This window comes from Anastrepha obliqua, chromosome 4 (assembly GCF_027943255.1).
Source record: "Anastrepha obliqua isolate idAnaObli1 chromosome 4, idAnaObli1_1.0, whole genome shotgun sequence".
NCBI lineage: Eukaryota > Metazoa > Arthropoda > Insecta > Diptera > Tephritidae > Anastrepha > Anastrepha obliqua.
Window position 1 is genome coordinate 88,582,132 of NC_072895.1, and position 12,744 is coordinate 88,594,875.

General features: G+C 38.2%; 1 protein-coding gene across 1 annotated transcript; it reads left to right on the forward strand.

Moving 5' to 3' along the window:
* The first annotated feature begins 95 nt into the window (after positions 1–95).
* On the forward strand, positions 96–2,857 carry LOC129245714 (perlucin-like). Its single transcript, XM_054884056.1, has 3 exons — positions 96–364; positions 490–598; positions 2,245–2,857. The coding sequence occupies exons 1-3, from the start codon at positions 167–169 to the stop codon at positions 2,511–2,513; spliced, it is 576 nt and encodes a 191-aa protein (XP_054740031.1). The 5' UTR covers positions 96–166; the 3' UTR covers positions 2,514–2,857.
* The last annotated feature ends 9,887 nt before the right edge of the window (positions 2,858–12,744 follow it).

A 12,744-nucleotide genomic window follows, 5' to 3' on the forward strand; every position in this document is an offset into this window, starting at 1 on the left:
CAGCTCCATTGCAATGATTGATGTCGCATGTGACACGTTGATTAACATCGTGCAAACTTGGACCCTGGTATATTAAAACCCGCTCAAATCTTTGGAAAGTAAGCAGTTTAACTTTACACCTCAGCAGCGAGGGTTTATTCACGAAAACTTTACCAAAAAAAAAAAAATGTTGAAATACGTTTTGCTTGTAGTATTTTTTATGTGTTTCACATGGCATAATTTACAAGCAGAAAGTGACTCCGAAATCTCGAATTCGGATTTAATATTTCCGAACTTCTCCATTCAGGCATTGGATGAGTCCAACTATCGCGCGTTCCCAGCACAACAAAATGAGAAAATGTTCATAATGTTGGCTTATACAACAGTGAGTAGTTTGTGAACACCGTTTGAGTTGTTGTTGTAACAAAAAAGGAAAAAGAAATTCAATCGGGACATAAAAAAATCCACGCCTTTCTGTGGTCTCTTACTAAAATCGTATATCTTTTCCAGGCTAACTGGTTTAAAGCTCAGGAGATATGTGGCTATCAAGGACTCTCGTTGGCTAGCATAAATTCGAAAGAAGAAAATGATGCGCTGCAAAGTTATTTAACACGAACTGGTAAGAATTAATTTTTTATGCCATTAGATTGTCTTTATTTTTTCGTAGCTGGATCGGTTTGCGAGTGACTATAATTTGGTATTAATCGGGCGTGTGCACATGAAACACTAGGTGATAAAAAAGGTTTTTACTAATAGCCGCCGCCTCTCGTCAGGCGACGACAAACTTTCGAGTGAATTTCTGACATGAAAAAGCTTTCCATAAAAGCAGAGAAAGAAAAAACCCATTTGCTATACGGAGGCGGATTGAAATTGTAAGTCCCTGAATTTTTGAATAGGAGCTCGTTATGCAAGTTTTTTCTTGAAACTATATTAAAAAAAAAAAGAAATTTTGAGTGATGGAAATCCTTATTTTAATCTTTACGCGCTCCACTGCTTGTCTGTTTGTGAACTGCAAGTGTATAGTTCTTCTTCTTCTTCTGATTAGCGTGATACTAACACGATTTTGGCCGAGCTCAACAAAGTGCGTCAGCCGTTCCTTTCTTGTGCTAACCGGCGCCAGTTGGACACACCAAATGAAGCCCAGTTCTTCTCCGCCTGATCTTTTCAACGTAGAGGAGGCCTTCCTCTTCCTCTGCTACCACCAGCTGGTATCGCATCGAATACTTTCAAAGCCGGAGCGTTTGTTTTCATTCGAACGACATAACCCAGCCAACGTAGCCACTGGATTTTTATTCGCTGCGCTATGTCTGTGACGTCGTAAAGCTCATGCAGATCATCGTTCCATCGCCTGCGATATTCGCCGTTGCCAACCTGCAAAGGTCCAAAAATCTTGCTCAGAATCTTTCTCTCAAACACTCCAAGAGACTCTTCATCGGATGATGTCATTGTCCACGCTTCTGCGCCATACGTTAGGACGGTCCGGATGAGAGACTTATAGAATGTTACTTTTGTTCGTCGAGAGAGAACTTTACTACTCATCTACCTACTTAGTCCAAGGTTGCATTTGCTGGCAAGAGCTGACATTGCTATCGGTGTTAATGCTGGATCCTAAATAAACAAAGTCTTTTACAACCTCGAAATCATAGCTGTCTAGTTCACAGGTGTTGAATATGACTGACGTACAACGCCTTTTGCAATAATTATAAACCTTCCGATAGGGTGTTTAATTTTACTCCACCTTGTATAAATTTATTTTATATATTACAGTAGGTTCTGTTTTTATGCGGCTTTTTTTTATGCGGTTTTGAAATAGTGCGGTTTTTTTTTAAATTACAAAATGCATGTCGACCTATGGGGAATTGTACATATAAACAAGATTCTAAACCAGCTAAGCAAAAACTCATCACAGATTGCATCAGAAATGCTAACCCTACAAGTATGGAAGATATATAAAGATATAATTTTCAAAGATACAATATTTTGTTTATGCGATTTTATTTAATTATTTCAGATTCATGCGGTCTATGGAACATATCTATAGTAATAATATGGGACTAGTGCCCTTTTTTATGCGATTATTTCAGATTTATGCGGTTTTAGCATTTGAAACGTATCTATAGTTTTACTATAGAACTAGTAGCTTTTTTTATGCTGTTTTTTCTTTATGCTGTTTCTTGCGGAACGTATCTACCGCATAAAAACAGAACCTACTGTACTTTCTATTCTACATCATTTATTCTTTCTTAACTCTCTTCCGACGTTCAGGGCTCAATGCGAATGGGGAGATCTTTTGGACTGCCGGTTCTAGACTTGCCGATAACAACCGTTGGGTTTGGTTCCATACAGGTCGTCCAATCTCCTATGTTAATTGGCGTATAGGTGAACCTAATAATTTGGGAGGTCAGGAAAACTGTATCTCGTTTATAACCGATGGTCGATGGAATGATTTAAGTTGCACATGCGAAACTTTCTTCATTTGCGAAACGCGCTGTCCATTAACAAGTTATGATTCGCCGATTTATACTCGAAAATGAAGAGTTGGTGATAATACGAGTTTTATACCACGTATTCTTATATAAATAGTTTAAGTAATTTTTTATTAATTTATATCGTAAGCTAAGTTCGACGTATTAAAGACATTCAATGAAGTTTCTGATGCTGGGAAGTTTTGCTGAACTATTTAATAAAGTTAGGGGTGGTTAAACTTCAAGTGCCGATGTTGAATGTGAACCACACTTAGACGTCAACGACACCGTTGGACTTCTTTCTTTCGGGTTATTTGAAAGAAAAGGGGTACGTCGATAAGCCGGCAACAGTTCAAGAGCTAAAGGATGAGATAATTCGGCACATTAACGCCATAGAAGCTCAATTAGCGTCATCGAAAATTTTGACGATCGGATGGATTGTTTGATAAGTAATTGAGCCATACCAATATTATCATAATAAAGAGAAATGAGAATAATTTCTTCAAAAATTGTATTTTATTCAAAATCAACACCGGCCCTTGAAACTTAAACTTCCTTTATAATCCTAAAGCTCACAATGGATCTAAGCAAATGTTATAATACGTAAGAGCCTATCGGAATTGTGCCTACACGAATTTGGACTCCGAAGTCAACTGAATAGTAAAACCTCTCCCCGCATGGGAAAAAGTCATGTTTCTCAGAAGCTCTCTTCGTATTCTTCTAAGTTGTTTTTCTTTACATCCTTGTTTGCTCCGCTCGGGAGCATATGGCCTCAACAAGACTTTTCCAGCGTAGGCGGTTCTGGGCTGTTATTTCTTCGCCGTTCCATGTAATGTCGGCATCTGCCAGCGCGCGCAACATCGACCTTCGCCAAGTGATCTTTGGCCGACCGTGACCTCTGCTCCCTTGCGGGTTCCAGTCTAGTGTCATTCTCGTGATGTTATCTGGTGGTTTTCTAGCGTGTGACCTATCCATTTGCCATAGGATGGGCTCCTCATTCGTTGATCAAAGAGCGCGTCATTGCTGACGGCGTTCGGCCAGAATATTTTACAGATGATGCGGAGGCATTTGTTGACGAAAGATTGTAGCCTCTGTGTGATTGTGTTGGAGACCAGTTATGTTTCACTTCCGTACAACAATACAGACTTCACACCTAAGCTGAATATTCGGTGTTTAGTGCGCCTGGAGAAGACGAGTATACTCGACATAAGCAGAGTAAAATTTTGCTGCCTGTAAAAGAAGCCAATTATGAATAAAAATCAAAAGTTACGTATTGGTTGTTTAGAAAATATATAATATATTTTTATTCCTTGTTAACAAACAAAATTTATTTCACTGATGAAAAATATAGCACATGAAATAAAATTAAGGCGTTATAGGAACTCGAATGTGAGGTTTGTACTGCTGTATGGCTACGAAACGTGGTCTGCAGCGGTTTCAATAAGAAAAAAGCTTCAAACTTTAATAAGCCGCTGTTTGATGGTGGCCAGATAAGCGGATTTCTAATGACGAGCTCCTTGCTCGCAGCGAACCAAGTGCGGCTGAGATTGAAATACACGAACTAAAGTGAAAATGGATAATCCAAACAATCCGTAAACCTGCGACTGGCATTAGCAGAATATTCTTAGACTAGAATCCGCAGGGCTCTCGCCGAAGAGGACGGCCCAAAGGAGCATGGAAACGAAGCCTGTATGACGAATCCACGACATCTGAAGACTCACTCACTTGGCTGCAGATAAAGTCAAAAGCTGCAAGTCGATTCCAATGGTATTTATTTGTTTCGCCACTTTGCGTCTCCAGTCGACACGACACCAAATAGTATTAATAATATGAATGACAACAGAAGCAAAAAAACCAATTTTGTTTTGCTTGATATTTTCAAATACAGTTTATATTTTGACAAGTTTGTTGGTTGGGTTAAAACAATCAAAAAATACATTACTTTTGTGAGAAAAGGCATGGAAATAGTTTCTCTTTTTGAAAAGCTCATGTGTATGGTCGGTTTCTTGACAATGCATTGCAAAACAACTAAAGCAATAAAACATCGCATTTGATTAACACATTTTGGGAATCTTGAATTTCTTTTACATAGTGAACAACTTTTCAAAATTTTTGCGCCATATGAACTAGTCTGTTCAACTATTATTTTCATTAGGTTATTATCCCAAAATTTTTTCCATGTATCTTTTTTCCATCTTGGCCTTGTAAGATGAAGGAATGTCGATGTGCTTGCCAGGATTACAGGGTGAACGATATGAAGTGTTACCAACTTCACACTGCTTGTATCTGTAAAACAGCTCATGACATCAACGTCAAAATTGTTCTAATGACAGTTCAATATATGGTTTATAAGCCATCAAAAGCATTTGCGTCTCAGTTTTGTGGATTTTTTTTTTCTGTGATGGTATTCAAACGTAATAGTGTAATTGCGTTATATTTGGCTGGAAAATCACAACCAGACATTGTTTGAGAGCTCAGTCACCTCAAAGTGAATGAAATGTTTGTGTATCGCATTATAAAACGTTACAATGACACTGGTAGCGTTGCAAAACGCTATGGAGGTGGACCAAAAAATCCCGCAACAACGTCAGAAATGGTTTGGAAAGTGAAGGCTCGACTTGAACGAAATCCACGTCGAAGTGCAAGAAAATTGGCCAAAGAACTGATAATATCGCAAGACAGTATTCGACGCATATTGAAAAATGAGCTCAAGGTCCAGGCTTACAAGTTCCAAAAAGCACACGATCTTTCACCCCAGCAAAAAAAGTTCGGTGCGAAAGAGCAAAGGAGTTGTTGGGCTTGCACGAACGTGGCGAATTTCCTAACATTGTGTTTTCTGGTGAAAAAAAATTCCCAATTGAGCAGTTCATAAACACTCAAAACGATCGTGTTTACCTGACCGAACGCTCATACGAGAATTCGAGCCTACTTATGACCACTCGAAGCAGTTTCCCATCGCAAGTAATGGTTTGGGCCGCAGTGACCGCTGAAGGACGCTCTCCAATCGTTTTTATCGAGCCTGGTGTCAAAGTGAATGCGACTTATTATCGGGAAAATGTTTTAGAAGCTGCTTTAGAGCCGTGGACACGCAAACATTTCGGTCGTAGACCATGGACGTTCCAACAGGACTCGGCACTGTCTCATAAAGCTCGTGTGAACCAAGAATGGTTAAAAAATCATGTTCCACATTTCATTTCGTCCACACAATGGCTTTCGAATTCGCCAGACGCAAATCCGATGGACCATTCCATCCGGTCCATTTTGGAGAGCAAGGTGAGGACTATGGATGCGCTTAAAAAAGCGTTTATACGAGGATGGGCCGAAATACCTCAAGATCACATTCGTGCAGCATGCAACTCATTTCTTGACCGTTTGAAGGCTATAGTCAAGGCAAAAGGTGGTCATATCGAGCTAAAGTGAATATATGTTAAAATTGTAGTAATTTTGGAACAATTTTGTCTTTGAAATCAATAAAAGCTAGTTTCACATAAAAAAGTTATGGTATTTTGAATAGGTAATACTTCATATCGTTCACCCTGTAGATAAAAACTCATAAGGTTCTCGATGTCTACCTACAGCCATCGATGTTGAATATGAATTATTTTTATTTTTGTTTTTCTGATTCATTGTATTCTCCATCTTCGTCACTGATCTCTTGAAATTCATTTCAGTCGGCCTCAACTTGATCACTGCTTTCTACAGCGACCTCACTACCTGTACCTTCATAACTGCGCTCATCAGAAGACGAAAAAATTATCATTATTTTCCGTTTTTTTCTGTTTATCTCCATCACTATCATAATAATTCATGTGGTAGGTATAATTAAAATTATTTATTTCACAATTTTATTCCTCAAAATAATAAAAGTACTTAGTTCATGACCGTTCACCCTTCCCTTTATTGCTCTACATTAAAAACGGATTAAAAAGAGAAAATTGTTGTTGCGATATTTAGTGCTTTTAGTGTAATAGAAAGATTTTTCCAAGTTTTGGTGCTTTTTCAAATTCAAAAATTATCAACAGAGGTGCGAATGCAACGGGTGAATGGGAAGTAAACTGCACCATACCAGTAAATCTGTGATTGCTTTATTTTTGCAATTGATTTGGAAGATTTGCACTTCAATCCAATTTTATAAAAAAAAAAAATATTTCATTCTGTTCGTTCCATTGCAAAAAGTCCAGACGATGACAACATCTGATGAGGCTATTTCTAGAGTGTTTCAGAGGGAGAGGTTCTGCGGATTAATGGATATTTTGGTGTTAGCAATGGCGATTATCCTGAGTGTTCAAAATATGGTACGAGTTACTTTACGGCGATATAGATATAGTGAAGAGTATAAGAATCCAACGGCACATTGCACAGTGGTCCGGCGGCCGGACAAAATTCAATTTTTCAACATTTTTGAAATAAAAATATGATAATGCAGATGTTTTCTTAAATATTCAAGGTAGATTTCCTGAAAATATTACTTTTAAAAAATTTTTCATTGTAGTTTTTTGACTTTAAACATGAAATTGTATGCAAATCGTACTTCATACAAGAGTTTCATTTTCATGTCTGCAAATAAATATTACCATTTGATTGTTAACCAAATATTGAAAAAAAAAGATAATTGAATATATTAACGGAAACAGTAATAATTCTCTTAAGTTGTGGTACAAAATCCAATTTTTTTTTTGAAATTTTAAAATTTTTCGAAAAATTTTTTTTAAAGATCATTTTTTCGAGTGGTCCACACCGGTCCACTTGAACTCAACATGAGTGATGTAGCCACATATTTCACCTATGATCTCAAACTAAAACCTGTTGCGCAAAGTTGCGCAAATTAAAAATAATGTAGCTTTTGTGCATTTACCCACAGACAAAACGTTACATATGGCTTATGCAATTTTGTGTAAAAGACAGAAAAAGACATCACAGACCCCATCAGCATTAAGAGACAACTAAAAAAACAATGACAGATTTTGTTAAATGCTTTGCTTTTTTCATCAGATGTAGTTATAATATCAAAAACTAAGGTTCCGAAAAACAAGCCAAAACCATTTTCAAAAATTTGAAAAATTATCCAGCCTCAGAAAACAGCTCATCAGAAACCGAGTATTCTGAATCATAAAAAAAAATTAAAAATAAAAAACAAAAAAACAACTAAATATCCAAAAAAAATTTAAAAACTAAAACAAAAAAAAATTTAAAATTAAAAAAAAAATGAAAAATTAAAAATAAAAAAAAATTTAAAAATTAAAAAAAAATAAAAAAAAATCTAAAACCAAAAACAAAAATGAGGAGAGAATAACCTTACCGTAAACCTCCACGTGGTACTCTCTGGGGTCGTGAAAAATGTAAAAATGAACTCACCAGCTAATTACGCAAGTAACAATGTATTTATAGTATTCAATGAATTTAAAATTTGCTAAAACTAAGGTCAGGTTCGTCATCACTGATCCTTAAAACCCCTAAATATATGTTTTCAGCTTAATTAAATGAGTTTTTGAATTTTGTCCGCCAACGCCTTCTGGTCAGACCACTGTGCATTGGTTAGGCCAATTTCGTGCATATGAATAGATACTTAGATTTAAGTAGACTTCAGCTCGGAAAGTATTCGAAGAGTTAGTTAGTGGAAGCAGAAGGCTTTCAAGTGGAGAAGAAACGACTGGCGCACTTTATTGAATCTAGCCAAAACAGCTAAGGCGACTAGTGAGCTAATGATGAGAAGAAGAGGAAAAGGAAAAAGAATTAAATATAAAAGTGAGAAGTAAAATAGTAATAAGAATAGAAATATGAGAAACAAGAACTAGAATAAGAATGAAAATAGGAATAAAAATGAGAATAAGATTGAGAATAAAAATGATATAAGAATAAGAATCAGAATAAGAATGAGAATAAGAATAGTAGGAGAAGAAAAATACTAAGAAGAACAAGAAGACGAAAAGTAATTGCTCTAAGTATTTAATAAAGCATCCAAGGCTTCAAGTGTAAATACAAAAGATAACACCGTGCTACAAGAACCAACTTTTTTTGTTGTTCTTTTTCATTCTTTATTTAGGGCAATGTCCTAATCTAAACAATCCTTAAAAAGAAACCACACAATTTAACAATAAATGGTAAGTCTTACAATATATAAATTTAAAATATACGAGGGTCGTTTGAAAAGTCCGTGCGAAAATAAAAACTACTTTATTGTTTGGGGTAAACATTTTTTTTATTTTTCGACACAATTTTTTTTTAGGCTTATACAATTCGCCAGTCTGTTCTAGTTTGTTGATCCCTTCCGAATAATAGGATTTGTCCAAGTCTGAAATCAACTCCTCGTTTGAATAAAATGTTTTTACTATTAGCCATATCTTCTAATTAGGGAACAAATAGTAGTCCAAGGGATCCGAGGGAGCCAAGTCTGGAGAATAGGGGGATGTGAAAGGAGTTGGAACCCTATTTCCATTAATTTTTCGACTACTGCTGAGGCGTAAACTGGTGTGTTGTCCTGATGATAAAGGAAAATCACTCGACCTTATCGTTTCCAACAAATGTCATACACAATGTTAGGTTAGGTTTGGCAGCCGCATCGCACATAGAAACAACGATGCCACTTAGACCACGAAATGGGAGCTGCGGGGGCGGGGCTACATTTCCCTCTCCATATTGAACCATCCTGAGCTTTTGACAAAGCGTAAAAGGTTGTTCATACCTAAAATGTATAGGTTATCTATACTCGTTAAGAAGTAGGATTTTAAAAATCGGTTCCTGTTTCTGGCTAGAGCTGGGCATGTGCAAAAAAGGTGTTGAATTGTTTCCCACTCCTCGTCATTCCCACAGCTTCGACAAAAATCATGCCTAATCTCCTTGCGTAACTTCCTATGAGACAATGTTCTGTGAGGGCCCCTACTAAGGTGCTGATTTGAAGTCTATTCAGTTTTATAATACTCTTGGACAGACGTAAATTTAGCCTTGGCTATGTTTGCCCAGCAATTTCACAGGTGTTAACGCCAAAGCATCCTGGATTTGCAGAACAGATTAATGCGTCCTTAATGAGAAGCTTACAAGTTGCGAGAGGTATTTCCATAAAATTACTTATGTCTGGCATACAGGTACCTTCTCTTGCAAGTTGGTCTGCCCTACAGTTCCCTGGTATATCTCTGTGGTCTGGAACCCAGCACAAGATTATACGATATTGTTTGGCCATCTCATTAAGAGATTGGCGACAACGTAAGACATTCCTTGATGTTGTTTGGAATGCATCCAGGTCTTGTAGGGCAGCTTGGCTGTCTGATAGAATGCAGATATCCGTTGATGATATTCTGTTTATCTTTAACCGTTTTAAGGCTTCATGAATAGCATTTATTTCCGCTTGAAAAACATTACAGTGATCCGGTAGTTTAAAGGATTTACTAATAGAAAGCCCTTCGCAAAATAACCCTGATCCTACACCGGTGTCCATTTTAGACCCGTCCGTGTAGATCTTAACGGGTGTGTTGGGTGTTGGATCTTCTTCAAACCACTCCAGTCTAGAAGGGATTTTCATTAGAAAATTCCTCTCGAAGCAAAGAATGCGAGGGTGATAATCACAGTCACTGGGTATATCCGTGTAGGAGTCTAAGATGGTTGAATGTCCCTGTGTGATAGTTCTCCATTGTGAGCTCGCTCTGAGCCTTAAAGCGGAGCAGAAGAGATTTAGGGGTGGCAGATGTAGTATGATGTCCAAAGCCATGGATGGCGTGGTTTTCATGACGCCACATATTGCTAATTCCGCTGATCTCTGCACCTTATTTAATAAATTAGAATAGGCTTTTTTCTGCATAGCACACCACCAGACAACATTTCCATATAGAAGAATGGGTCTGACGACAGCAGTGTATAGCCAATGAGCAACTTTAGGTTTAATTCCCCAGGTCTTACCTAAAGCTCTCCTACAGGCATAGAAAGTTAGGTTCACTTTCCTGACTCTTTCTAAGATGTTTGACTTCCAAGTCAGTTTCCTATCTATGATTAGTCCCAAGTACTTGGTTTCTTCCGAAATCACAAGAGCCTCCTCCTTGAGCATAATTGGACTTAGCTGAGGGATTTTGTGTTTCCTAGTGAACAATATAAGTTGTGTTTTGCCTGGGTTCACTCTTAGACCACACTTTTCTGCCCACCTAGAAAGTATATCCAGAGCATTTTGTATTAGGTCTCTTAATGTAGATACAAATTTACCAGAGACAGCAATAACAACATCATCGGCGTAAGCTATCACCTTACAGCCCACCGATTCCAGTATTAACAGAAGCTTATTTACAACTGCGTTCCATAAAAACGGTGAGAGGACTCCACCTTGCGGTGTACCTCTACTTACCAATCTCCTGAGCGCCGATTCTCCTAGTTTCGCTTCAATGATTCTGATATTTAGCATTTTGCCAATGAAGCCTACCATACCAAGCCCGGTTCTACCCCAAGATTAGTGAGTGCTGCAGTAATTGCCCCCCTTTAACATTGTTAAAGGCCCCTTCAATATCAAGGATAGCGGCTAAAGTAAATTCCTGTTTGTGCACGATTTCGCTTTTGTGTAGGCATGTTGTGACGTAGAGATAAGATTTCTATCTATAGTTAGGCTTAAGTGAAAATTCTATCAACCTCTCCAAAGTTTTCAATAGGAAAGAAGAAAGAGATATCGGTCTTAAGTCTTTTGGATGGGTATGTGAGTTTCTACCAGCTTTTGGAATGAAAACAATTTTGACTTGTCTCCACTTAAGAGGTATATGACCGTAAAGAAAGCAACCTTTGAAGATTGCTAGCAGCCAGTGTGCTAGATATCCGGCGGCCTTTTGCAGTTCCACTGGGTAAATACCGTCTGGGCCCGGTGATTTAAAGGGTTTAAAACTTTCAATCGCCCATAAGAGCCGATTCTCAGATATGGCGTCTATTCTGACTTCACGACAGTGTACTGTATCTTCCATGCCATGCCCGATAATATCTGAGCAGCCTGGAAAATGAGTGTCGAGTAAAAGTTCGAAAGACTCTTTACTGGTTGCAGTGAAAGAGCCATCACTTTTCTGTAGCAGTTCCCAATTTTCAGGACTTCCCGCTAAAATCTTACGAAGTCTGGAGGTCTCAGTTGCCCCTCAACCTCTTCACAAAAGGATTTCCAAGATTGTTTTTGGGCATTTCTGACTTCCTTCTTGTAGATTTTCAAAGCATCTTTATAGCCTTTTCAATCTTCTGCGAGGCGTGTTTTCTTTGCCTCATTAAAAGCGCTTCTGCTTGTTTTTTGAAGCTTGCTTAGTTCAACCGTCCACCACTTAGGCTTGGGTTTACCCCTCAGTCTTCTTATGGGACAGGCTTCCGCTAAGGCAGTATTCATGTTGTAGGTAATCTTGTCAACCAAATTTTGTAGTCCTTCTATGCTTTGTGGTACCACAGATGGACATGTTCCTAGGCTAACCCCGATACAATCTACATACCTTTCCCCATCTGTTTTCCTGATATTTCTACCAGGCTTAGGTTTCGGTAGATTTTTACTAACCTCGAAAGAGATATATCTGTGATCAGAGAAGGAATGTTCTTCCAAAACTCTCCAGTTTCTGATTCTGTTAATAGCGGAGTTAAAAGCAAAAGTAGCGTCTAACACTTCCTGTCTATTACTAATGACAAAAGTAGGATTATTACCTTTATTGCAAATCTGTAGTTTAGTACCTATCAGATAATCAAAGAGACTCGCACCTCTAGCGTTAGTATCAGTACTGCCCCATATCTCGTGATGCGCATTTATATCCGCACCAATAATTAGCTTCGGTACTCACCTTTGGGATCGTCCAGCTTTGTGGCCTTCCAAGACGATGTAGGATGCTCTGGATTACATAGCCGAAGCATTTCAAGGATCCTTTGAGAGTCCGCTGGTAACCAGGCCCTAACTCTTGGTAAAATAGGGATGTCATCCCTTGAAACTACCTCGAGTTTAGACCCAGGCCATACTTCGCCGATCCTTGAAATGGCTATTTTATAAAGATCAGTTGATCTCCGAAGTGAGGAGAGGAAATGATGCGATGATGGGAGTTTAGGATTAATAGGGGATCTTCGTCGGTACAGTGATCTTCATATGGTGATTGGAGTTTTGCCGTAAAGCGGATGGTTTCGTATGGGTTGTTCGTATGGTAGTTCGTGTTGGGTTGGTCCCCATGGGGGTCAAACCACCACTTAAACCTCATCCCCGCGGCAAGGAGACCAACATGCTGAGGATTTAATACACAAAGAAATATATAAAAAACCGATATGGTTGAAATTGGTTGTGTGTTCTTCCAAGAGATGCTACCAACTAAACATAACCTCGATA